Raw genomic sequence first — 25,201 nt, 5'->3', positions numbered from 1 at the left:
TATGAGCAGAGAATGTACTGTGACATTCTATCATTTTTTTTTAATCTAACTTTTGCTCTTCAGGGTCTCAAAATAATATTAAGTGCAATATAAATCAACAGAATTATAAAAAATAATATATAAAAGAAAGAATAAACAAATAAAAGGAAAGACTTCCCCGCCTGCCTAAATGAGTGCATTTCTCGCGGTTGCCACACGGGGGCGGTAACGACCCACATTGATCAGGCAGCGCTCCAAATGATCCCCGCAGAAGAAGAAAGCGGGCGTCACGCTGCCTTCACATTTTGCAGTAAAAAAAGGAGCGTTACACGTTTAAACAGCAGTTCGGGGCTTCCGAAAGCCTTCAGGAGGCTCCACCCGGGTGTTTTCGGCCGGCAAGCGGACACCATGCGGCGGCTGGGCTCCGTGCAGCAGAAGGTTCCGTGTGTTTTCCTCACCGACGTGAGAGAGGAAGCGTCCAGAAAGAGAGACTGTCAGGTGAGAAACAACACAGACCGTCCACTGCACGCGCACCACGCGCGCGAACCTGTCTCTGTTTCACGCTGATCCGCAGTGATTGGATTTAAAAGATCGCGCTGCGCGGGTGAGGGTTTGTCTTCCTGCCGTGTGTAACTGCGTGGGCCCGCAAGCTCCACGAGCAGCACAGGAAGCATCGCTGCATCCTCCTCCCAGCATCCTCTGCTTTACGAATCAACTAACAATCACAGATAGGATGGCATTGAGGTCGCGTGGCAGGGGAGAAACTACTAGTCACTGTGTGTGTGTGTGTGTGTGTGTGTGAGTGAGTGAGAGGGACGTGATCCATTCACGTGATGCAGGATCCATCTCCCATAATCCTGTGCAGGTTCCATCACCATCATCAGGGCAAACACACGCAACACATTGAGAGAACATGCGAACTCCACTGCTACTTGAACCCACAAGGCGAGAGTGCTGCCCACTGCTCCACCGTCACCATCCGATTTTAAGAGAATATACATAGAGTGGGAAAACAAACAAACAACAAACCTTTTGAAGGTTTATACCTCTGTAATATGGGATTAAGTTCATGTAATCTGTTCATAGAACTGATTGACCTTCCGTCACAGTTTTCCCAGAGTCCAGTCCCTCAGACGTTCTTTTCAATCCAGCTTCTTCCATCATTCTGTTTAGCCAGTGACATCGCCTTTATTGCTACGTGATGAACATGTAATCTGCAATGATGCTCAGTGTCGCAACACAGGTATTGATTTAACAAGCACTATCGGTAATTTTATGTGGAGTCACTTGTCATGGTTAATGTTTATAGTGTATTTTTCACTGCAGATGTGTGTTTGTGTGTGGTCTGATTACAAAAACAACCAACATCGTTTTCAACATTTCAGTCGTTGCCATATGAATTAACATTGTTTTCAGAATATTGCAGTGTAAATGTGAGACTAAGGCTCGTTTACACGACATTTCGATTGAAAACCAATCATTTTTTCTTTTTTGTCTCAGGAAAGTTTGTCTTTTGCAACGTTTATGTCTATTACAACTTCAAACAACCTGATGCTCTTGTGATATAAGCGACTGTATGAGCGTCCTCCTGTCCTTCAGCCTTTCCAGGTGATTGCCACAGAGTGTGTGAACCCCGTGGCTCTGGAGGCCAGCGTGCACTGTGCGCTGGCCACAGAGAAGCTGGACGGCACCTGCTGCTACGTCACGCTCTATAAAGGTGAGAGGATCTCAGCTGGAAGGACGCTGAAGCTGTAAGCTTCCGTTTACACGCGGTCTGGTGTTGTTCTGCACAGGACAGCCGCACCTCTGGGCTCGATTGGACCGGAAACCCAACAAGCAGGCGGAGAAAAGGTTCAAGAAGTACCAGCACGCTCACAAGAGCAGCAAAGGTAGCCAACCTCCCAGAGCCTTGCTTACTGCTCACTTTCAGCAGAATCCTCACACTGCACCTATTTATTTTCTCGTCTGTTAGGTTTTATATGGAATGTAGAGGAAGACTTTAAAACTGTGCCAGACGCGTGGATCCCGGCTCACGGAGTCAAACATCACAACGGACACCCGGTGCCGGACGAGCACGGACATATTCCAGGTCAGTCCAGGTGTTTCCTGAAACGCCGCTCTGCTGCAGAGGCTCAAGGAGCAGAAACCGAGCAAATCAGCCGTCCAGAGAGAATGACGGACCGAGGAACGCTTGTTTTACTTTTCTGAAATGAACGCCATAGTCAGTAGACAGATGCTACATTTCTGTTCCATTCCTGTCCATTTTCCTTTGTGGTTCATGTTCTGAGCTTTTACCCGAGAGAAAGAAAAGAAAGATCCGCTCCTTTTGGGACGAGGTTCAGTTTACAACATGAACGAGGCTTTTTTTGACAGAACTGAGAAGTTTCTGGAACATTTTAGTGACTCCTACATTCTGCTTGGTTATAGTGTTGTTGAAGTCACAGTGATCATGTCAGGGGGTTGTTATAATAACACTAAAGCTGCATAACATGTTCAAGACTGGCTGACTTTTCAAATGAAAATGCTGAACTAATATCGATGAGGGAGATAGTTGTCATGACACTGATGCTCAGAGCCACTGAAGACGCAACTTTTTGAACAGAAACGCTCCGACTCTCTGTGTGTAAAATACCTTGTGACCCTTCAGGCTGGGTCCCAGTGGAGAAGGACAACAAGCAGTACTGCTGGCACTCCTCCGTGGTGGAGCCGGAGCTCGGGGCAGCTCTGGTTCTCAGGCCGGCGCCGGACGAAGACGACCTGCTGGAACTGGCGGCGCTCCCGATGGCCGACCTGCAGGAACAGACCCTAGAGCTCATAGGAACGAACGTCAACGGGAACCCTTACGGTAAAACCTCAATCGAAAAAGGCTGGTCCTGCTCACCTCTACTCCACTGATACTGTGTTCTTGAGTTTGTTGTGATTCTGTGGCACCAACAGGCCTGGGGAGTAAGAAGCAGCCTTTCCACTGCCTGGTGCCACACGGGAGCGTCCGGGTCCGGGACCCCCCTCCGGTGGACTTCCGGCAGCTGACCTCCTGGTTCCAGGAGAGCCCGGAGGGCCGGGTGGAGGGGATCGTCTGGCACTGCAACGACGGGATGCTGGTGAAGGTAGAAGCGTCTTTCTCCGATATTTGGCACAGATTTGTTGGGAACGCGGCTGAATTGTTCTGTTCCGTGCGGCAGATCCACCGTCACCACCTGGGCCTGCGCTGGCCGGACGGAGACACCCGCCTGGGCAGCACGCCCGTGGTCGTCCGCCTGGACGGGACGCCCGACGCCTTCAGCGACAGCAAGGACTTGTTGGCATCCCTCGTGGCGGTGAAGGGACGCCGCTTCAGACGGCTGCAGGACGTTCACCTGGAGCCGTGAAGAGACGATTCATACCCCCTTCCCCCCGTCCCCGGACCCCCTCGGCTATGATTCCACATGAGTGACCTGAAACTCATCCATCGTCGCACTTTATTTATTCCACATTGTTTAAAACGACCAGCTTCAGTCTTAAAGCATACTGTATGCAGAACGAACAATAAATAACGGAAACGCTGTTTTTTTTTTTTTTTTTTTAATGGAATTTATTTTTTAAAAAAATCCTCCTTCCACAAATGTAGAAAAACAACAAATAAACAGCTGCCTGAGATTCAGAACTATGTAAACGTCAACTAGGGTTGAGATGTGAGTCAGTGTTTGAGGAGCGTCAGCTGACGGACACGCTGGGCATGTCGGCCGTCACGCCGAACCGATCGCACACCTTCTTCAGCTGCTCCTCCAGCAGCACGTTCCGCTTCACCTCCAGGTTGTAGTTGTACTTCAGATCCTCGATCTCCTCGAAGAAGGTGGGGTCGAAGTTCTCCAGCTCCTTCTTCAGCCTCTGGACTTCGCTCTGCAGTTTGGCTCGGTCGGCCTCGGCCGCCTGAAGCAGGGTTCTCAGCTTCCCGGGACCTGCGAGCGAGAAAACTCAGCTGAAACTCTTCTTCTCCTTCAGCGTCGTGAGGAGGGAAGCGTTTGGGAGTCTCACCGAGTTTGGAAGACGTCTCCCCGAGTCGCTCGTCCAGCCTTCGTTTCAGTTCTGCGTTCTCCTTCTCCAGCTCGCTGTTGACCAACCTGAAGAGAAACGACGACGTTCTGTATTGATGCAGCGAAGAAACCTTGAAAGGTCTGAGGAACAGGCTTCAGGAGCATCAGATTAGCTCTGAAAACCCTTGATCTCACAGTTCAACATTTCTCCAACTTCTTGTGCTCACGTTCGACTGTCATCTGTGTCAAGTTTGCTTTTTTTTTTTTTTACCCTGACTGATTTGTAATACCTGACAGCCTGCAGCTCTTTTAGTCCTGCGTCAGTTTTCACAGCAGCAGGAAACCTTTTCAGCACGTCGACCTGAGAAACAAAACAAACTTAATTAATCAACACCTAAACATGCAATTCCTGAAACCCCTCGCATTCCTTTTTGGAAAATGAAATTATGTAATTTGACTCCAGCTTCAGTGTGTCTTAGATAGGTGGAATATATCATATGGCTAACAGACATCTGCTGAATGTTATTTTTATTAAATTTAGTGAATTAGAAGGACCCAGTGTATGTCTATGGATAAAGTAAAGATCATTTAGAGGAGTTTCATGTGTTAAAATGGCCATCGTCCTTCCGTCGTTGGGCATTGAGCCGTCTGAAGGATGACACATCTTTGTGTTTCACCAGATAATTTGCCCAACTCCATTGGGAGCTCGAGCACAAAGAAAAAAACATGAAAAAGAGAAGCTAAGAGTGACGTGATCAGTCATCTGTGGAAACCAGCTGAGGAGGAGAGAGAAGAGAATTATAAGTGGAGGAGATCAAAGCTTTTGTGTTTCTAGCTCAGACAGCTTTGATTTAGATTTACAGGTGGACCAGCGCTCGAGGAAACATGGCCTGACAGTGAGAGATTGCTTGTGGATGGATGACGGAGGCAGGTTTTGTGAAATGTGTGGCCATATGGACCGTTTCCATCATGGTGGATGAGCGGGCACCTGATCTTCGAGCTGCCGGACGCTGGCCTGGGCTCTGTCCTCCCGCTCCGTCGCCTCCTTCAGCTGCTGCCTGAGCTCGGAGAGGCTGGAGGTCTTCTGGGACAGCTCCCTCTCCAGCTCCTTCATCTTGTTCTCAAACATCCTGCCAGATCAAAGTGTGACTGGTGAAGCTTCTCGGAGTGAAGCATCTTGTTTGATACCGGCTGTAGAAGGATCTGCGGACCTGGTGACCACGGCGGCCCTGCCCGGCTGACTCTCGGCCCCCTCAGACAGGGGCTTGAACAAGGCGGTGCGCAGTCTCTGCTTAGTCTCCTCCAGCTCGGCCTCCAGCTTCTCGTTGGTCACCTCCAGACTGGTCTTGGCGGCCCTCAGCCGGTCCGCAGCGTCCACTTCCTGTGAGATAACAGGCGAGAACAAGCTCTGATTAAATCAAAGTGACTTCAAGTTAAGGTTAGGGTCGGTCCAATCGGTCTCACCCTCTTGATCTCCTTACGCAGACGTTCATTTTCCACCACGATCTTCTCCAATCCTTTGGTCTTGGCCTCGAGTCTTGACGTCAGCTCAGCCTCGCTCCTCCTCTTCAGGGCGTCGTAGTCAGCCTGGAAGCAAACACTCGCCGTGAGCTGACACGACGCGAACGTAAACCGGTAAAAAGAGTCGGGACGCTCGCCACCTTCAGCTTGTCCAGTTCCTGCGCCAGCGCGGCGACTCTGTCCTGGTCGGCGGGCGCGGCGGATTTCTTCAGCGCCTCGTTCTCCCTCTGCACACGCTCCACCACCTTCTTCATCAACCCGACGATCTTCTCAAGTTCGGGCACCGTCTTGCCGCTCTGGCCGGCCTGATTTGGAACACATTTGGAAGCATGTGTTGGACCGGGCGTTTGCTTGGCTCACTCAGCTTTATTATTTCGGTTTAATATTGTCTGAGAAAGCATGCGAGCGCATGCAGTGTGTAGAGACGAGGGAGCCGACTCACTCCGCGTATATGAGCCAGCTTTTTCTCAACATCTGCCTTCTCCTTCTTCAGAGCGCTGCACATCTCCTTCAGGTCTGCCACTTGATTCTGTGAGGGGGGAAGAAATAAAACTGCTCTTAAAACAAACCTGGCACCAACACAACTCACATAAAGTGGGCTGTATGATGTCCTGCTGAGACTCCAACCACTGTTCAGTTTGTAAAGTCGTACTGTACAAGTGGACTGGCAACCTTAATGATACAATAAATGAAATCAGGTTTCATGAGACGCACATTTTTTTCATTTTTTGGCCAAGTTTTTGCTAATTTTATGTGTTCTCACTGTATAAGTGCGAGTAAATTAAGCAGTGATGGTCGGTAATCATGACACAGCAACAGTGCTTTGCCAGAATAATGCAAATAAAATGCCGCTGTGCTTTTCCCCCCCGCAATAGATTTTCTTTTTTTTTCTTTTTACCTCATGCATTTGATACATTTTCAATCATTCCATCTTTAATTTGCCAGGCAGGTCGGATTGAGGAGCAGTTTACAATTTACAAAGAAAGCACAACGACCAGACCAACGAATCCACAAGTTGTGCTGTAAATTCTGAGAAGGGACTTCCGATATAGATGAGTTATCCAACAAGAGTTTGCTGAATGAAATGAAAGCAGTGAGTCTGTCTTTCAGTCCAGTTTATCAGGGAATAAAACTGAAACGAAGCTCCAGTCTTGAAGCAGATAGCAGCATGGGAAAAATAACATCCAGATTGTGAATTTGTAGATTATATACATCGTCATAAATCTAAGACTGGGAGAACTGCCATTTTAAAAGGAGAGTCGAAAAAGTAAGTTGGATGCCACTGAATGTGGTCTGTAATGAAGACAGTTATTCAGGGAGGGACCAGATCTATAAATAATGGTGTCATCAGCATATTGACATACATGCTGCACCGAGAACAAAGTTATGGATGAACATAAGACAAAACCAGGGAGGGCCAAGAAAGAGAAAATCCAAGCCAAAAAAGTGTTTTGCACGTCACGATGATGTTAAGTTTGTTCCTGGCTGCTAAACCAAAGCTTGTGTTCGTCGTACCTTCAGTCTCGGCACGTCTTTCATGTTCTGCTCGTTCTGCAAACGCAGCTCCAGGTTCTCAGAGGCCAGCTTCAGGTTTTCCTTCCGGAGGTCCTGATCTCTCTGGGACGGGGTGCCGGTGCCTCGTCCAGACGTCTGGGGGGGGGGGTTGAAGGCACAGCGGTGGATCGTTAGTGGCTTTATCTTCATTGATTTCAGGTTTAAAGGGGAATGCACCTCACATTCAAACACAGCGGAAACCTGACGTCGGAGGGGGAACACACTAGAAGCCACTCGCTACCCGCTGGGTTCTGCCTGCCGTCTCTCTACCGTGAGCAGAGCACACAAGCTGCAGTACCTTCACATGTCTGAGTGGTCTGGTCCCTGGTTTTTGTGTGAGATCCTCCCGTTCTGTACTGGAGAAGTTCTCTGCATGCTTGGTTGGTGAAGCAGCTGAATCCACATCTGGTTCTGCACCCTCCTCTTCACCCTTCACCTCCTCTTCCTCCTCTTTCATGATCTCAGACTCTTCATCGATCAGCTTCATCTGCTTCATCAACCTCTTCTTTGACGCGACCCCCACATCGTCACCCTCTTCGTCTTGGCCGTCCGGCTCGCCGTCTTGGTTTGGCCCGTCACTCGTTTCACCGCCTGTCGGTGAAGGCGACGGCGTCCCCGATCCCACACTTTCTGACGGACCTTTGGGTTTCTCATCCTTCGTCACGCTCCCCTCAGAGCCACCGGGGCTGTTGGCTCTACTTTCTGACTCATCTCCTCCCGCTTGTCTGTGGTCTCCTTCCACAGGGCCTGCTTCCTCCCCTGCAGACACGTCTGTCTTGTCAGCCGCAGGCTGCTCCTCCTCGTCTTGGCTCGGAGGCTCTTCTTGGTCGTCTTCTGCCGACACAGGCCTGCTCTGAGCTTCTCTGTCAGCCTGACTCTGCTTTGTCTCCCTCTGCTGGTCTGAGGAATCCTCCGCGGCCTCACGGCTCCCGGGCCGGACGCGTGATCCATTCTCAACATCAAAGGTCTGGGAGCAGATCCCCGTCTGAGTCTGGGTAGAGGCGCTTTTCCCCTTCACAGCCAATCAATCAGATTAAATCCGACGACGCAGCAGGCGGATAAAAGAAAGAGACAAGCAGAGAGCGGTGAAAACAAACGCCAGAGGAGAACATCTTGGACTCCTTACCGATTCAGAATAAATGGAACAAAATGTACCGCACTCCTACACACCGTACACCTGGCGACACATGATAAGCATGGCTGGATATATAACACGTAGTTATAGAGTGACGAACATCCATATTCGACTTAAAATTAACCAGAGTATCTCACTTAAAGATTCCTGAGGGATTGGGAAGCTATGGAAAACGTAGATAAAATGAAATGCCAACATGTGTGACTCATTAAACCCCATAAATTATGGAAAAGGCAACAAATTAAATGTTCAAAGCGAAAACTTTACGGCATTTGAAACACACGAGTTCCTCATAAATTCCCTGTTGATGCTCAGGAGTGGTGCAGCAGGTTTGTTTTCTTGTCCTGATTTAGCTCACAGCTACTCTGATGGGTCTATTAAACGCCTGCTGTTGTAAATCAACGGCTACAAACATGAGTGCGCTTATAAAAGAGCATCCTGGCGAGGTGGCCTCACGCCGCCGCCGCGTTTGATCCGTCGGAGACACTAGAACGCTTCCATCTCTGTTTGGCTCATTTAGATAGCTAGTCACATGTATTACTATCCTCCATTACTATCACAACCTCAACCACTGCGCCACCGTCCCGTCCCTAAGAAGGGTTCTAGTGCATCACATTATTTAACTGCCGTTTATATACATCAGTGCAGCAGATTTTCCACAGACTGTGGTTGAAACTGTCCGTTCATCTTCATTAAACCTTTCTTTAAACCGAGAGATCTTCAAGTCTCTAGAGAGTCATAAAATATAAAAGTGAACTGTTTGAACTGTCCAAAAGTCATAGTTATAGATTTGAAAGTGCTCCTCTCAAGCACATCGTTCACCTCAGCTTCAGATCTCTTCTTTTGTCTGACCACAAGTCCACAACTCAAAAAACTTCCATTTACAAAAATGTCAAATTGAATCCGTATCTACTCTTAGGGCGACTGATGGAACGATGACTTACAGACGGCCTTGATGAAGACTCCTTGGCGACCTGGCTCTCCAGGACGTGGAGCTTCTCCTCCAGGAAGCGGTTCCTCTGCATCAGGTTCTCCATGGCGTCGTCACGGGGTAAAGCTTGGTGCTCTCTGCACGACACACAGGGAAGGAACCGCACGTTAACCGCAAGCGTCAGAAAACGTCGTGTGGGAAACTGATTTCAGTGTCTCATCAAACCAAAAGATAGAAATGTGTCCTGTAAAGGTAAGTACAGAACATTTTCCTAAGATTTCTAATGTACATATCACGAAACACTCTGACTGAACTGCAATAAATTCAGGCTAAAGAAGGGGAAATAGCCAAAAAATGCTGGGAAAAAAAACTGCTTACAAAGGTAAAACAGCTGTTTAAAAAAAAAAAAAAAAAACCAAGTGGCTGAAGCAGCTAGAGAAGGTCAAGAAGAAAAACTGCCAAAATGTTTAAAAGAGTTCCAGAGCTGGCCCTGCACAATGTGGCGCCCGAGGCGAGATTTTATACGGCGGCGCCTCCAACGGCGATTTACATGAACTTATAAAAGAATACATCTGTACATAAGTACAGTAACAGCAAAAAACTATAGACAACTATTTACAAAAAAGGCATTTTTAAAAAATATGAACCAGCTTCTCTTGATTGTTGACCCTCAGTCCGTCCTGATCCTTCGTCCAGACTTATTATCATTAGTAGGAATATCGATTGGGCATTGCTTTACATTTGAATCAATGTGACATTTTCCATTTTAAGAGTTCATAGTAACGAGTAGTTTGAACACAATTACACTGAAAGGGAACATTTTTTTTGACTGGCATTTGCCGATAATGTCTCACGGATAAACCGGCTCTGGTGGTTTCAGTACAAGAACATCCAACAGCACCCAATAGTGGCCCAACATGGGAACTACACGGCTTTCAGCATTTCTGCTGTTTATGTGTTAACTGAAACTTTAAAAACGCTGCTGTGTGAAAGAAAAGACTTTGCTCAAACAAAAAAAAAAAGACAAAAATGATGCATTTTCATGTGAAGTGTTTTCATGGAAACGGGGCCTGAAAACAGCTCAAACCACTGAAACAATTAAAAAAAAAAAAAAAAAAAAAAGCAAAGAAGGTAAAACACCAAGAAGTGGTTACATTTACTCAAAGTTACAAAAAAATGAAGACGAAGAAGAGGGATGGGAGCAAAAAATGGCAACAAATGCTTGTAGTATGAAACCTAATGAATCCAGTGTGAAACACAGTTTTTGGATATAATGCAAATCTACCTGTAACTTCATGAGCTGCGTTTTTCTCATTTTAAAGGTTTAAACATGTTTTGTGGCTCCACACATTTCGTATTTGGTGACCAAAGTGCCTCTTTTGCTCATCACGGTTGCAAAGCCGCATGTTAACAAACTGTATTTTGCTCCATTATTTCTACGTCACATCGTTTGTGGCGAAAAGGGGCGGAGTCAGAATCACAAGAGCACAAAGAAACAAGGAAAAATTACAACCAACGGCTCCACGCGGCGGCAGGCGATAAAAGAAACACACGTTGCACAGCTGCGTGTCTTTAAAACAATTGAAGAGATTTACGGCCCAGTACCAAACTCTTCAAACACAACTGGGCTTGTTGAACATTTGATCCAATATGACAGATAGGGGGAAGTCGCTGGATGGACTTCTAAGTATTAATTCAGTCTTGTTTGAAGAGGTGGATAAAACTTCCCAGTTAATTTCATTTACATCGGTTTTCACTTTGCTGTTGCCGTTTTGTGGTTTCTTGTCCAAATAAAAAAGCCACACTGAGGAAGCATCGCAGATCAATAACAATTTCCCTTCAGGAGCAATCCATGCAGACGGACTGGTAGATGTTCAACAGACACTGGAGAAAACGGTTCAGGTTTTCAAATCTACTTTTGTGAGTCTCATCGCAGATCGAACAGGCATCTCTCTTGTGTTTTTATAATGAAGAGAGAATCATTTGTCCTGGCTCTGACTCTCAGACTCCTGCTTTGATTCCACATTCTGGCACTAAACCTCTGAGCCTGGGACGCTTGGTTTCAGCTATATTGTGGATTTATGCTGCGAGATCGTCACGTCGAGATGCCCTGGAGTGATGTCCTTTGTAAAAGCTTGCTGCCTCGCGTTTCTCTAAACTTCCGGCCACTCCTTTGCAGGTGTTTGTGGGAATGTTCTCCACAAATGGAACGTCTGTTTTTTGTTTGGCATTCGTGGCTAATATGTTTGTATGTTTATGGGCATTCCGGGGCTTTGATTTGAAATATGCAGCTCCTCTTAGTTCAAGAACTAAGGAAATGTGTTTCCTAAATTATTTTTTTATTGTAACAATGGTTCTTGGCAATAAATCTTGGACAGCCTGTTTATTTCATTTTTAAACGGTGCCATATTTGCGGCCGCCCGCCTGCTGGCCTCCTCACAGTGGATTCCTGTCAATTTTATGATTCAATTGGAGTTTTTATGACTTGTTTTGAAAGTTGAAGGGGATGGAAGTGGTTTAATTAACTGGGGTTTTAACACTGGACACCCCTTCCAGAAAAGCATGCTTCTCTCTCACGTCTCAGAGATATTCAGTAGTTCAGCCTCTAGAGGCCAGAAGCGACCGCTTTTGAACCCTGTGTGACCTCCTGTGACTCCAACCTTCATCTTTTTAAACAAATATGTATTCTGCAGCCACTTTTTGGTAACTTTACGGCATTTTCCACTGGGTTTTGTTATTTGCGCTGCCTTGCATCTTTCTCGCTCTGCGCTCCGTCCAGGCTCAGTGAGTAACAAATGAGAAGCAGCTCTGCTGCACATCCCACAAATGCACGCCCCTCACAAGGCTCTCTGAACACACAGCGGATCGGGTCGGTTCCTACCTGACGGTGAGGATCTGAGTCTCCAGCTCAGAGTTCTTCCTCTTCAGCTCCTCCACCTCCTTCTCCAGCTCGGACTGCCGCAGTCCCACCACCTGGTCGGTGGTCACGCCTCGGCCGCCCAGCTTCCTCTGCAGCGCGCCCTTCTCCTTCTCCAGCCTGCACACACACACACACACACACACACACACAGAAAATCCTCTGGTTGACTGAAGACGGGAAACAGAGCGGCGCGTCGGGCCTGATGTCCACACCGACCGGGCGTAGAGGTCTTTCAGGGTGCTGAGCTGCTTCGACAGGGATTCCACCTCGAGCTCCTTCTCCTTCAGGGTCTTCTTCACCTTCTCCATCTTGGCCTGCCACTTCTTCCCCTCCTCCCAGCGCAGGATTTCCTCTTTAGTCTGATAAGCACAGCAAACACTCATTAACAAACACACCTGCGACCGACAGATGTGAGAAGGGTTGGGTAATCACCAGCGACCCCGACATGTAGAATCCCTCCCAGAAACCCCGTGCTGACCAACCAGACACGATCAACTCCTCGGTCGGCGTGCTGCTCGCCTGCCGACGGCGTTTGCTTCAGCACAGATGAAATCCATTCAGGCTCAGGTTGGTTTTAATCCTTTCATGGTCACTTTCAGCTTTTTCTTCTTGTCAGGAGTTAATATGATAGAATCAATCACTTAACAGTGAGGCCTGACTTCCTGCTCCTTTTGCTCCGTCTTTCACCTGTGCACCAAACCTCACCCCCTCCAAAATATTTCCATGTGGACTGAGATGATGTTCAAACCTTTCCATGATCGGTTCTGACACTTTCAGCTTCTGTTTTTCTCTCCAGGTCCGACTCCAGCTTCCTGATCTTCTTCTGCAGGTTCTCCACGTTCGGCCCTTTCACATCTGGTTCTGGTTGATTCTAAACCGCAACATAGAAAGAAGCAGATTTTCACACCTCTTCATTTTTCTTGGGAGGCTGAGATGCGAACGCTGCAGGTTTTAGCAGACACAATCTTACAACAGGCAAACTGCAGCTGCTCCAAAAATACACAATATGCATCACTGATAAACAGAAATGCTTTAATTCAAAGATCTGCGTTTTTTCTGATTGCACTGGCTGCAGACAATGCACGAAACATGCTCATCCATGTTAACGCACGGCAAAACCGACAGCCAACAACACAGTGTGTCGAAGACAGACCGACCTGCAGGGCACTGGTGAGCCTCCGGATCTTCTGCTCCAGCCTCTGGATCTCCTGCTCCTGCTCCTCTTTGTGAGCCTGCAGACGTTTCTGGGCCTTCTGACTCCTCTGGAGGTCTTGCTTCAGGCCGTCCACCTCTTCCTTCAGGCTGCTCTCTCGGCCCCGGGGGGCTCGTGCGGAGTCTCTCGCAGCCTGAAGTTCTTCGTTGAGTTCTTGTATCCGTGCCTTGGTAAAACAAAAACAAATTAAGAATCAGAATTTTTTTTCTCATGAAAACAAAACCCTTGAAGTTTATGCTAAGTCTAGCTGAATACCGAACTACTGGCTCATAAATCAAAATGCAGAAGACTGCACTGCCTCTGCAGTAGCATGGAGGCGTTTTACTGTCCTCCGTATCATGATGCACGGCCCGGCCGCTTCAGAATCCATCACTGAGCTGGATTTTCGGTCTGGGCCTCCAATGAGGTGTGAATGGTGAAGGATGACAGGAGCGGAGGGCGCTGAGCTGAAGTCAGCCAGGGGTCAAACGAGCAGGCAGACACACGTAAAGCATTCGCCTCCTTCGCCTTCAGACGGCATCGATCAGTGATGATCGGAGGATAAATCCCACCACCTCAGCGTCCAGTACGTCCGTTTCGACAGAGAGCTGAGGAATGCCTCACCTTCAGGTCTCTGGTGTGTCTGTCCACCAGCAGCTGCACGTTGAGGCTCTCCTCTTTCTGCGCGACGCTCGCCATGACTTGCTGCTCCGCGGCGGACGTGATCTCCGCTCGCAGCTCCAGCACGACTTTACTGAGGGCCTGCGGAAGCAGCGAGCAGACGTCACGAGGGAGCCGCCTGGCGGTCCGAACGCTCCTGAAGCCGCGAGAGTAGAAACAAGGCGAAACCTTCAGCTGCTTCTCCTTCTGGCCGAGCTGAGCCTTCAGCCGCTCCACCAGGCTTTTCATGGTGTTGCTGGGGGAGCGCACGTTGGCCTCCTTCTGGGCCTCCACTTCAATCCGGAGGTCACCGATCTCCTTCTCCATCTGGACCACCTGGATCTTCAGGTCCTCGTTGTCACCGGTCAGAGCTTTGAGCTGAGAGATGTGGTTCTCCTCCAGCCTGCAAAGACCAGTCATCAACCGCCATCGGATTACCGAGCACGTCTCTGCGGTGACTCAGTGAGTCACGGCTTGCCGAAATGAAACCAGCATGGGAATGGATGACGAACACAGAGCAAGCGGGACGTGACCAGGAGTAAATCACACACGGTTCAAAGTGACCAGCTCGACAGGGGCTGGCCTGCAGTCAACAGAAAGGCTCCCAAAGTGGATGCAGACATCAAATCCAGAGTATTCAGTGGAAGTAATGACAATAAAGAGTCTTAAAACTGCACCACTGACTGGAAATTCTTCCAATTACCTTCTAGAAGACAATTATCTTATGATAATATTTAATTATAATTATCAGATAATTGTCTTCTGAAAGAAGTTATAGTTGCCCAACAGGGTTCGATTTCTCTCATTTTCTTTTCTTTTACGTTCATCAAGGAAATCTGGGCTTCCAGATCTCCCAGGCGATGCCACAAGCTGAGAGCATCAACGCCACGACGCATCCAGGCAGTGATTCAGACAAGGGGATTCCCAACAAGTATTGAAGATTGACATATCCTTTTGAAAATTTCACATTTTGATTGATTTGATGTGATCCTAATTTATGTCTTTTTTTTCCCCTGCAAAAACTGAGAATTAAACGGCGATTTTTTTTAACAGTATTCTCATTTTTTTCATTTCTGTTGTCATGGGTTTCATGAGCCCGGAAGCTCAAACTATGGAAAAAAAAAATCAAACAAAAAAAACAAGAAAAAAAAAATATATATATATACTTGTAATTGTTTAAACTGTGAGCCCTGAATCTATAATCTATGAAAGTTTAATTTTTTAAATTAAATTACAGAAATAAATAAACTTTTCCAAGATATTCTAACTTTTTTGAAAAGCATCTGTATATGTGCACAACAGCATGTAGCAACCAGCATCTCTTTACGCCCAAAAACATGAGTTCACCGTGTGTTAGTAACACTTCAGGGATGTAGATATAAATCTCACACTGAATTTGAATCTGTTTCCAGTCCAATGACAGCGCCGTTTCCTCAGAACTGTGGACAGCTGCAACAGCTCTCTTGCATGAAGAACACATTCCGTCATTTACTGTTAGAGGATCGTTCCATATTGTTGGAGACCAATAAAACTTCAGTAATGATGTTGCTGCCTCTAGCTGAAGTCTTTCCATCCATCCATAAATGCATCTGCACTTTCCACCAGCAGCATGTCAGAAGCACGTTACCATCTTCAAACTGTTGTTTTCAGTGATTTTTCCTTAATTTTTAAAGCTTCTGACTCCTGGCCTGTGGCCACCGGACGGAATGATGCAGGAAGACTGCTTTTCAGAACAATGCTGGAGCAGTAAAGCTGAACACATGCCGCCTATCCCCTCGTATTTATGCAAAAGGAAATATTTCATTCTGAGCCACAGCTGCTCCACACACTGACTTTCAACCCTTTACAGTCCGGTTTTAAAGTCAGAAGGATGCAATTATATATGTGTAAGTATTAAAAAGACTGTTTCAAGGGATAAAAGTCTGACATATTTCACTCTTAATGGCTTCAGTAGTAAATAAATGGGGAATAATTTAGCACCAGGTTTATGAAAAACACATTTTTCAGTGTTGGTGTCAAATATCATAATGTACAGTGTATAAAGTGATGTACTGTCACTTGTTCCTGCATTATGTTTACAGTGGAAAAGATCAGGTTTATCCTTCACAGGCTTTCTCTACCCAGAGGTCCCAAATGTTTTAATGATGTGTATTTATTAGTGGATTTTCTATTTTGCCAGAGGTACGTGCTTTCTGGTCTCCCTCCCTCCAATATTGTAGCGGACTGGCCGGCCTCCAGCAGCAGGAAATATGTTGGTTAATCCGGCTTTGGCTCACGCTGGCAGAGCGTTATATATCACACAGTGGTTAGCGCTCTCAGGGTCTGGGTTTCTGTTGGAATTTACAAGCTTTATGTGTCCTCTGAACTAAAATGTGTTCTACACTCCCCTTCTTAGGACTAATTAGGAATTCTGGCTTTATTAGTGACGACGGAGCCGACGGCAGGTTTACTTTGACATCTCCTCTGCGTGCATCTTGGCCTGTTTCTCCGTGGCGGCCCTCTGGCGCTCCAGCTCGGCGCTGGTCAGCTTCAGTCTGTCGGTGACGGAGCAGAGCGAAACGTCCTGCTCCGCCACCGTCTGCTCCAGCTCGGCCAGCTGCTCCAGGTGTTTGGAGGTCGCTACCCGGATGGTTGGTTTCTTCATCAGTTCCTGGACGGAGGGAGGAGCGATCAACAGGAAAGGGTCATTTGACCCTTAGTTTTTTGTCTGATGTATTACAGCAAGAAAAGTTTTCGCAAAAATAATGAGAACTGTGAAAAATATTCGGCACACAGAGTTATTTTGTCAATAAATTACTCATGATAGCAAGAGATAAAGGAAATATACAAGCTGGAATGCTAAACTAATGAAAAATTAATCAGTAAACGTCAGAAAATGAACAGATAAGAGAGTAAGGAGACTTGGAAAGATGGTCAGGTATTAGCTTGGACTGCCGCTCAAGGATAGAGATAATCTAGATGAATATTCTGTAAAATCTTTTCAATTTATTTCAGCAAAAAAAAAAAAAAAAAAAAAAAAGTCAAAATTGGGACTACAGAAAGCGAATTAAAAAATTGTAATTGAATTTGGTAAATAATATAAAAAAAGGTAGAAAGTGGAGAAAGAGTCAGACTTTTTGTTGGTTTGCATCTAATTCTTCATCCATGGTATGAAAGTTTCAAACAGCAGCCAAAAAATGAGATGCTTTAACGCTGCAGAGTTCAGACGAGTTGAAGGATAAAGTCGGATTAAGTGCAGGAGGAGATAAGAAGAGATGTTGCTTCCTCAGTCCATCTGGTCCAGATGTAAAGCAGCACTCTCCTGCAAATCATAAAATCTTTCAGGAACATTTGTTAAATACCATTGCTGTCTGTTTGAACTGGTCCAGAGACTTGTCCATGTGCTGGTCCAGCTTCTGGTGCAGCGCCTTCAGCTCGTCCTGATGCCTCTTGATCATTTCCACTTGTTCCTGAAGCGAGAGCAGACGGCTGAGTGCATCGAAAGCGAACACAGCGTCCTTGTTGTCAATGAATTCTACTTTTCGGTATTTGGCTTTTTGCTGAAGCTGAGCGTGTTCTACCTGTCTCGCCTGAGTCAGCTGGTTGCGGTACTTCTTCAGCACGTCTTCCTTCTTGTCCAGCTGGTCCTGCAGGTCTCTGATGGTCTGGTGAGCCACCTTCAGGGTGCGCTGGCTGCCCAGCTGGCCCTCCTCCTGTCTGGAGAGGTCCGTCAGCAGGCGCTCCCTGCTGGCGGCTGCCGGGAGGCGAAGGCGCAGCTCGCTGAGCTCTTTATCCCTGGACAGGACGCTCTGCTCCGCCGCCCTCAGAGCGGCTTCTTTCTCCTTTAGCTTCTGCAGAGTGGAAGAACCCAATCGATGAGGCAGAAGGTAAAACAACGCCGGGCGTTGAACAGAAGGGACTGAATACTGTGCCTTGTCCAGACTCCTGCAGGTGGCCTGCGTCTCCAGGACGGTGCGGGCGTGCTCTCTGACTTTACCCAAAGCCAAGTCCAGCTGCTGGGCCAGAGGGAGCGTGGGGTCCGGTAGAGATCCGGCTCCTTCATCCAGCTGAAAGAATGAAAGTTATGAAGAGTCATTTCACTGGGTTCAGTCATGTTCTGCTTGACTACGGCACAGAAATGGAGAATATTTAGTAAAATAATAGTAATATAGAGAAGACGGACGGATACTGTGACTCCAAATGATGCCAATGAATATCCTTCTGTGACTGAAGTGAACCAGAATCCTGTCATATTGTTCAGTATCACATCCATACTGCACAATATTTTAGTTTATTTACACATTAAGTACAGTGCTTAATAGCATTATATTACATACAGAACATAAAGAAAGGTACACTACGTAGGTCGTATTACGCTGAATTCTATCACAGCATATTATCCAGAATTATATCATGTTACAACCATCATAAGGTACAGTCTCCTAACATTTTCAAACATAATGTGTCGTAATGTATATTGGGGAAGGGAGCACCGTCTGAATGAGTGTGGGTTTGAATGAAAAACTCTAAAATGTATATAGGCTGTATGAAATGTCGACAACAAGCGAACCATCTCTCAGCTGGACTCTGAGGTGTGGCTGACCTTGTCTGAGCCGCTCAGGATTTCATCCTGCTGTTTCTCGTAGTGGTCCAGCTGCCGCTCCAGCTCCACCTCTCGCTGGTCCCAGACCAGCTGGCGCTCCTCCTGAAGCTTGAAGGTGATAAAGAAGATGTTTCAGCACTACGCTCAATGTGTCTGTGTGGTTCCGCAGGTGAGATTCGACTTGAGACTCTTTTCTGATTTTACTGTGTTTTGCTGCACAATGTCTTCCTCCAGAGCTCGGACGGTGCGCTCCAGCTCCTCCACCAGGCTCTTCAGGTATTTGATCTCCTCCCTCTGAGCCACCAGCTCCCTGCCTCTCCTCAGCTCCTGCAGGCGAGCCTCCTCCATCTTCCTGTGCCACTCCATCACCTGGTTGGAGTCACATAAAGGTTCCCGTGTGTGAAAATATGCGCAAGCCTCATCCCTTTATAGACAGATAAACTAAAGGAACGGTGGCAGAGGAGGGGTTACACAGCAGCTTCAAATAATCCAATTTTTCTATTAACTACGAATATGTTCTGTACAAACATTTCATTGTAATTTTCTTAAAACATAAACTTTTTTGTAAAGAGTTTCAGTGAAGCATGTGGAATCAGTTGTTTCCTCCTCTGTGTTTGTTGAGTTTTTAGGTATTTGGAGTAAAATTCTAAAACGGGGATCTGGAATCTGTGGCTGCATTGGTCCTGCTGTCTCTGAAGCTTTTAATGGATTATACCTAAATACACATTTCATTATTTTCAATCACTTTTACCGCTTGGATGAAAAAGGAAAAAAAAAAAAAACAATAAATAAAAAGGAGAAAAAATGCAACAATTTCTGGGAGGGGGTTAAATAAAAAAAAGAGAGATGAAATGTTTAAAATATCCTTCCTTCTTGTGATTATAAGACTCCACAAATCCTCCCTGCTAATGGTGCTTGCTGTGTTTTTGTTAACTTCATCCTTTCTGTGCTTATTTTAGTCACCTTTAACATGTTAGTGTCCATATTAGTATTTAAATTTAGTTTTTATCAAATCTTATTTGATATTAAACTTTTGTCAATTTATTCTCTGTGGAGCAATGCTTATTAAGGGAATTTCCCACTGGGACTAAAAAAGTATTTCTATTTTATTATACAATGCTAAAAGTGTTTGAAAATGCAGGAAAAGATGAAGGAAACTGCTAAAATCAGGTTTGAAAACAGCTGAAAATGTGACGAAATGTTTCACATCCTAAACTGAAACTTCATCAACATTCTGTTCGTGTTTCAAATCTACTGCATATATGAAGCTTTGCAAAGGTTAAAGATGTTTTGAGGCTCCAGGTGAATTTGATTTGTAGGAACATGAGATAAACGGCTCTGTGTTTGACCTTCTGGGCGCCCTTGGCGTCCCTCAGCGTGGAGACGAGCTCCTCCAGCCCCTGGAGCTTCACTTCCAGCTCCTGCGCTCTGCCCTCCGCCCTCCTCCTCTCCTCCACCGCCTTCTTCTTCTCCTCCTGGGCCTTGGCGCGGTCCTCCTGCAGGCCGGTCATGGCGAGAGAGAACTTCTCCTGCTGGGGGAGGGGCAGCGCCCCGGCGAACTGCCTGCGCAGCGACTGGACGGTCTGCCGGAGGTGCTTGGAGCGGTTGCGGCCCTCCTGGCGGGCCAGGAAGAGGGCGCGCTGGCAGGCCTCCAGCCGCTGCTCGGCCCGCAGCTGCTGGCTCTCCAGCTGCTGGAGGCGAGACGCGGCCGCCCTCAGCCGCGCCGCGGCGTCCGACTCCTGGATCTGCAGGGCCACGATGTCCTGGTGGAGCTTGGCGATGAGCGCCTTCTCATCGGACTGAGACTGAGGGAGGGAAACACCAGCAGGTCACTGACAGCTTCACATTTCTCATTCTAACACACCTTTTCCTGTTTTCAAGATAATATCATTTAGAGCAGATGCTGTAATTTCTAACCTGAGATAGTGGAACTGAAGACTACAGTACGGAAACACCCCAAAGAAAACACTCATGAAAACATTCATAATGAAACAGCTGTAGGAGAAGTTTTTTTTTTTTTTGGACATTTCACTTTGTTTTCCACCGGAATGCAGTGAGATTCTAGTCAAATAACATACAAACTGTTTGATTTTTGTGAAAACAGAGATTTTCATCTTCTACATCCTCTTTATACTCTGTGGCACAGTACAGAAGGTTATTATGACACCCCTGTTTTGATTGAAATACTTGCAAATCTGTTCTCAATCTCATTTTTTTGTCATTGACCCTTTTTTTTTCTGGTCAGCTGTGGGGTTCTTCACTGAATAAATTGTTAAAATTCCAACATGTCTCATTTCTACAGACATCTGAACAAGAATCAACTCTTCTGGGTTGACAGAGAATCTCACAAATACTGTTAAAACAGCGGACTGACTCATCCATTTGTTCCGATCAGTCAGGTTACCTGCAGATCCAGCAACTGCCTCCTCAAAGCTTCTACTTCTTTGTCCTTGGACTCGTGTTTGGACTGCAGAGCTGACACTTGATCCACAGCGACATCAGACACCTCCTTCAGTCTGCAGTGGCAGAATACACACAGCCTTCACAATACTGTAACCCGGAGGTATCAAACATAAGGCCCGTGGTCAAACCAGGAAGCAAAATTCAAAGAAAATAATGATCTTTAAACAAATTTCTTTATCATAATATTGGACGTCCGTCCTCAGACCTACTTTGCGACCTCGGCGCGGAGCTCGGCCTCGGCTCTCTCCAGCTTGGCGATCTTGGCTCGGTCGGCGTCGCTCACGGCTTTGCTGACGCTGTCAGCCAGCTCGTCTCTCAGCTCCCGCTCCACCCGCTGAGCCTCCATGTTCATCTGAGTCAGCTGAAGACAGGCGTGAGCAACGGTGCCAATCGGTGGAGAATTGGTGGACAACATTTTGATTTGAAAGGAGTTACTGAAAAAATGCTTGCTTGCATTTAATTATTTTTTCATAATAACCTTCATCGCCACTTAACTTGCAGTCTCACCTCTGCAAACTTGGCCTCCAGCTCGGCGTTGCGCTCCTCCACCTGCTTGAGCGACTTCCTGGTGTGCTCGAACATCTTCTGGGCGTGCTCGGCTCGCTGCCTCTCGTTCAGCTCCTTCATCTCCAGGGTGGTGATCCGCCGCACGGCGGACACCGTCTCACCGTCGGCCCCGTTCGTGTCACGGTTCCCACCTGACAGTAAAAACAAATGGCCACGATTTAATGTAAGCTGTGGCATAAAACAACATTTCAATCAACATCCTGACAGGTTTGATGACACAGCCAGCCACGAATGTGAGGAACAATCGCAGCGTCAGCTCTGCGATCATCGCCTATTGTGTGGAAACAATGCTCGTTTTGAAGGAGGAAAACGGCAGATTAAAGCGCGGGAAGCCACAGACATAAACAGCCGTCGTTTTTTGGGGCTTTGTGGGCATTTATGTGTCTGCTGGTGCCACCACATGATGTTTTCCGAGCAAGAATGGATGTTTTTTTTTTTTTTTAAATCAAGAATTTAGCTTTACTTTCTGATGGTTCACATGCATTGTGCTGAAATACCATGGGGGCGGGGGGGTCATACCAACTTCTTATGAAAACGCTGTTTCTTTTTTGTTTGTTTGCATGTTAGACTCAAAGAAAAACAGAAAAATGTATCATTTCTGCAACATGAAAGCTGAGAAAAAACCTTGGGTGAAATAAAGCCTTTTGTTACATCTAAATTGGACGTTAACTCCACAGTATGTTTGTGGATTTCCTGCCAATATGGAATAATGAGTGGACAGAAAACCACATTGGTACACACACACACACACACACACACACACACACACACACACACACACTAAACACTGAACTTCAGTATGATGCAGCATGTTTTAAAAACATTCTACTCAAAGTTCTGTTTTTGTAAAATTAATGTTAAAAAGAAAAAGTTTCCTCACCGGTGGAACCGACGTTTTCCCAGGCTTGTTCCAGCGTATGAAGCTTCTCCTTTGTGATCTCCAGCTCTTTCTTTAAGACGTCGATCTGCTCCTGAAGAGACTCGTTCTCACTCTGAACGACAAGGAGGAGAAAACGGTTTTGGCTTAGAGGTGTATTTAACCAACCGATGCAGGGATGGGTGTTACAGTCCCGGACGATTTTAATAAAAAAAATACTTCATTGATCAAAAGACTCTGGGACATTTTATCATGAAGGTTGGGCATTTGTCATGCAATGGTGATTTCCTCAGCTCAATCGATTTATCAAAACAAAAGCCAACAACAGTGGAGGGTAAACCACAACGAGGTCTGGGTACCTCCAGATGCTCCAGGTTGGTGGTTCTCTGGATGAGGCGGCTGTCCCGCTGCAGCACGTCTCTGTATTTGACCGTCAGCTCAGTGTACTGTCTGTTGGCCCTCTCCAGGTCTGACGACGGCACGCTGTCATCCAGGGCCTTCTGCAAGGCTGCTAGCTTGTATGCAGCCATTTCCTGCAGATAGAAGAAATAAATAAATGATCAGGAAATACTATAAAACCCGTATATAGCACTCTCGGGCTGCACTCCTCACTACCTTGTAGCGCTGCAGGAAGCCCACCCTCTGGGTGTAGGCGGTCTGCATCTCGGCGCTCTCGTCCCTCAGCCTGGAGTTTTGGCTGCGGAGGTGCTGCTCCTGTTCCAGCAGGGTGGTGTAGCGCCGCGTCAGCTTCTTCTCGTTGACCTTCAGCAGCGTCAGTCGGCGGAAGGCCTCGCTCAGCTGTCTCCTGACTTCCTCTGGGTCCTTCTGAAGAGTCGCCAACAGCTCCTGAAGGATGTAAAAGAAAAAAAAAAAAAATTACAAAGAAGCCAAAGCAGCAGGACGCCTCAGTTCAGACCCATTTTGAAGTGAAATTTCAAAACTTTTGCGCTACTTTGGTGGTTCGTTGTAACGACAGCGGCGTTGTGATTGTCAGAGAACGACGCTTCATGAGAACCGTTTTCAAAAGCAGATTAAATTCCACGATCACTTTTCAGTCAGGCCTGCAGCATCGTTGAGGTTAGCGTACTCGTCTTGCAGTCGGCCGGGTTTATCTGTGCGGAGTTTGCATATTTTTCCCGGTCTTATGTTTGACGTGAAGTGAATCAGTGAACGGAACCTGAGTGTGTGTGGCTGACTCGTTCATGGCGCCCTGTGATGAACTGCAGAACAATTCTTATTGGCAGATTCAGTACAGAGAAGCAAACAGGAAATCTATTCCAACTCAGCTTTTATATTCTTTGCTGACTGGCTCAGTCGTTAATCCTTCCTTCCTATTTATTTCAAATATCAGATTTGCACATGTTGGATTGTGTACAGCTGTCCAACGATTTCCAAAGCCCTTGCACATTTTTTACATTGCATGACAAGAGCAAGCGCTCGCTCCCCATGTGCGTGTTTCCTATTTGGGGGGAAAAAAAGGGTTTTGATGAGATTTATTTGCCTGTCACACGTGTTGTGGTGCTGTGAAGATGCTTTGTGGCAGGCATAATTTAAATGTCGATGCACTTGTACGCGCTTGCTTGCGCTACTTACGTTGAACTCTTGGATTTTGACGTCGTCCACCTGCTTTTGCTCCTCCAGCTTGTTCTTCAGGTCTGTAAAGGACTCGTTCTCCTTTTGCCAATCGGCCTTCTCTCTGAGACGAAACAGAACAGAATCATCAAAGGCAGTCTGACGACTGATTGATTCATTCATTAAGTTCAGTTTGAGGTAAACTCAGTCGTTTGAGGAAGAAGATCTAAAAAAGAGACAAGTCTGAGGTAATGACAGCTCCAATACGGGTTTGCAATACAGGCTCTGCAGGTGATGTTGGTTTATTTTGACATCTTACATTTGACATCCACAAGACTGATGAGGTGCAGAAAAGAGGAATTCAGTGAAATAATAAGCGAATTACCCTGTGGGTAGCACTGACACCTGAGCTCTTCCTAATAATAATGTCCAAACTGCTGTGCTGTCAGCTCAGTTGGAGTAACATGACGTTAAGACAGGTTATGTGCTTCAGTTGAACATGTTTGCTGTTGCTGTCAGTACTGAGTCAGTTCTGGATTAATGATTTATCCTCCAACGGACAACATGAAGGGAACATAAAGGGAAATGATATGATATCACTGGCTCAGGATGAAGCTGATATTGAAACAGACGGAGAGAGACAGCGATTCAACAATCTGACAACAAACTCACTGAAAGTGCAGAAACAGCCTTACTGATGTCAGTAAAGTCACCAGTTACTGAGTAGCGGTGGAGTTACAGTTACTTCACGCTAATCGGTGCCAGAATCCCTGCTAACCCACCTCAGGTATTTCTTATAGAGCAGTCCCTGCTGGTGGCTGAGAACAGCAAACTTCTCCTTGTATTCTTCCAGGGTTCCAGTCAGCGTCTTGCTTTTCTCCTCCCTGTTGTTCAGCTCCTGGTAAAAGTAACATCACAGGAGTTACAGATGTTTATCCATCAGCATTTCTATCTGGAGGTCAGCAGAAGTCAGGGACACCGACCTGAAGCAGTCGGACGGCGTACTCGTTCAGCGAGCTGATGACCTCGGTGCTGCTGGGCTCCAGGCCTGCAGGGAGGGTCAGGGGTCGGAGGGCGACCGCCCCGCCGCCTGACTTCCTGAGCAGCTCCAGTTCACCCTCCAGACGGCTCACCTGGCGGGCACAGAAGAAGAAAAAAACAATCCTGAAAAAAGACAGTAGAGTTGAAGGCAAAGCGAGCATGTATTGAAGAAATGACGGTGTGAATATAAACAC

At 46.7% G+C, this 25,201-nt stretch overlaps 2 protein-coding genes across 4 annotated transcripts in view; one reads left to right on the top strand and one right to left on the bottom strand.

Annotated features, from left to right (window-relative positions):
• Window positions 1-254: 254 nt before the first annotated feature.
• rlig1 (RNA 5'-phosphate and 3'-OH ligase 1) lies at window positions 255-3,535 on the top strand. Its single transcript, XM_030096580.1, has 7 exons — window positions 255-477; window positions 1,579-1,696; window positions 1,773-1,868; window positions 1,952-2,068; window positions 2,627-2,824; window positions 2,917-3,086; window positions 3,162-3,535. The coding sequence occupies exons 1-7, from the start codon at window positions 388-390 to the stop codon at window positions 3,345-3,347; spliced, it is 975 nt and encodes a 324-aa protein (XP_029952440.1). The 5' UTR covers window positions 255-387; the 3' UTR covers window positions 3,348-3,535.
• Window positions 3,224-25,201, bottom strand: part of cep290 (centrosomal protein 290) — a 49,303-nt gene continuing 27,325 nt past the window's right edge. For 2 of the 3 annotated variants that reach the window (XM_030096570.1, XM_030096569.1), the window contains 33 exons: window positions 24,950-25,099; window positions 24,749-24,864; window positions 23,988-24,090; window positions 23,010-23,240; window positions 22,754-22,927; window positions 22,398-22,509; window positions 21,458-21,648; window positions 21,160-21,311; window positions 20,892-21,003; window positions 19,837-20,292; window positions 18,692-18,856; window positions 18,488-18,595; window positions 17,817-17,951; window positions 17,466-17,735; window positions 17,247-17,354; window positions 16,356-16,555; window positions 14,095-14,308; window positions 13,870-14,007; window positions 13,211-13,432; window positions 12,802-12,924; window positions 12,270-12,412; window positions 12,015-12,170; window positions 9,147-9,270; window positions 7,366-8,079; window positions 7,029-7,163; window positions 5,956-6,042; window positions 5,654-5,818; window positions 5,457-5,579; window positions 5,204-5,373; window positions 4,981-5,122; window positions 4,283-4,353; window positions 3,994-4,079; window positions 3,224-3,917 (listed from right to left, as the gene is read on the bottom strand). In XM_030096570.1, the coding sequence (XP_029952430.1) occupies window positions 3,673-3,917; window positions 3,994-4,079; window positions 4,283-4,353; window positions 4,981-5,122; window positions 5,204-5,373; window positions 5,457-5,579; window positions 5,654-5,818; window positions 5,956-6,042; window positions 7,029-7,163; window positions 7,366-8,079; window positions 9,147-9,270; window positions 12,015-12,170; window positions 12,270-12,412; window positions 12,802-12,924; window positions 13,211-13,432; window positions 13,870-14,007; window positions 14,095-14,308; window positions 16,356-16,555; window positions 17,247-17,354; window positions 17,466-17,735; window positions 17,817-17,951; window positions 18,488-18,595; window positions 18,692-18,856; window positions 19,837-20,292; window positions 20,892-21,003; window positions 21,160-21,311; window positions 21,458-21,648; window positions 22,398-22,509; window positions 22,754-22,927; window positions 23,010-23,240; window positions 23,988-24,090; window positions 24,749-24,864; window positions 24,950-25,099 (5,841 nt within the window). In that variant the 3' untranslated portion in view covers window positions 3,224-3,672. The remainder of the gene's footprint in view (window positions 3,918-3,993; window positions 4,080-4,282; window positions 4,354-4,980; window positions 5,123-5,203; window positions 5,374-5,456; window positions 5,580-5,653; window positions 5,819-5,955; window positions 6,043-7,028; window positions 7,164-7,365; window positions 8,080-9,146; window positions 9,271-12,014; window positions 12,171-12,269; window positions 12,413-12,801; window positions 12,925-13,210; window positions 13,433-13,869; window positions 14,008-14,094; window positions 14,309-16,355; window positions 16,556-17,246; window positions 17,355-17,465; window positions 17,736-17,816; window positions 17,952-18,487; window positions 18,596-18,691; window positions 18,857-19,836; window positions 20,293-20,891; window positions 21,004-21,159; window positions 21,312-21,457; window positions 21,649-22,397; window positions 22,510-22,753; window positions 22,928-23,009; window positions 23,241-23,987; window positions 24,091-24,748; window positions 24,865-24,949; window positions 25,100-25,201) is intronic. The other variant, XM_030096571.1, reaches the window with a different exon arrangement.

The sequence above is a fragment of the Salarias fasciatus genome, chromosome 7 (genome assembly GCF_902148845.1).
Source record: "Salarias fasciatus chromosome 7, fSalaFa1.1, whole genome shotgun sequence".
Lineage (NCBI taxonomy): Eukaryota > Metazoa > Chordata > Actinopteri > Blenniiformes > Blenniidae > Salarias > Salarias fasciatus.
Note: the sequence above shows the minus strand (reverse complement) of the source record. Positions and strands in the feature narration are given on the sequence as shown.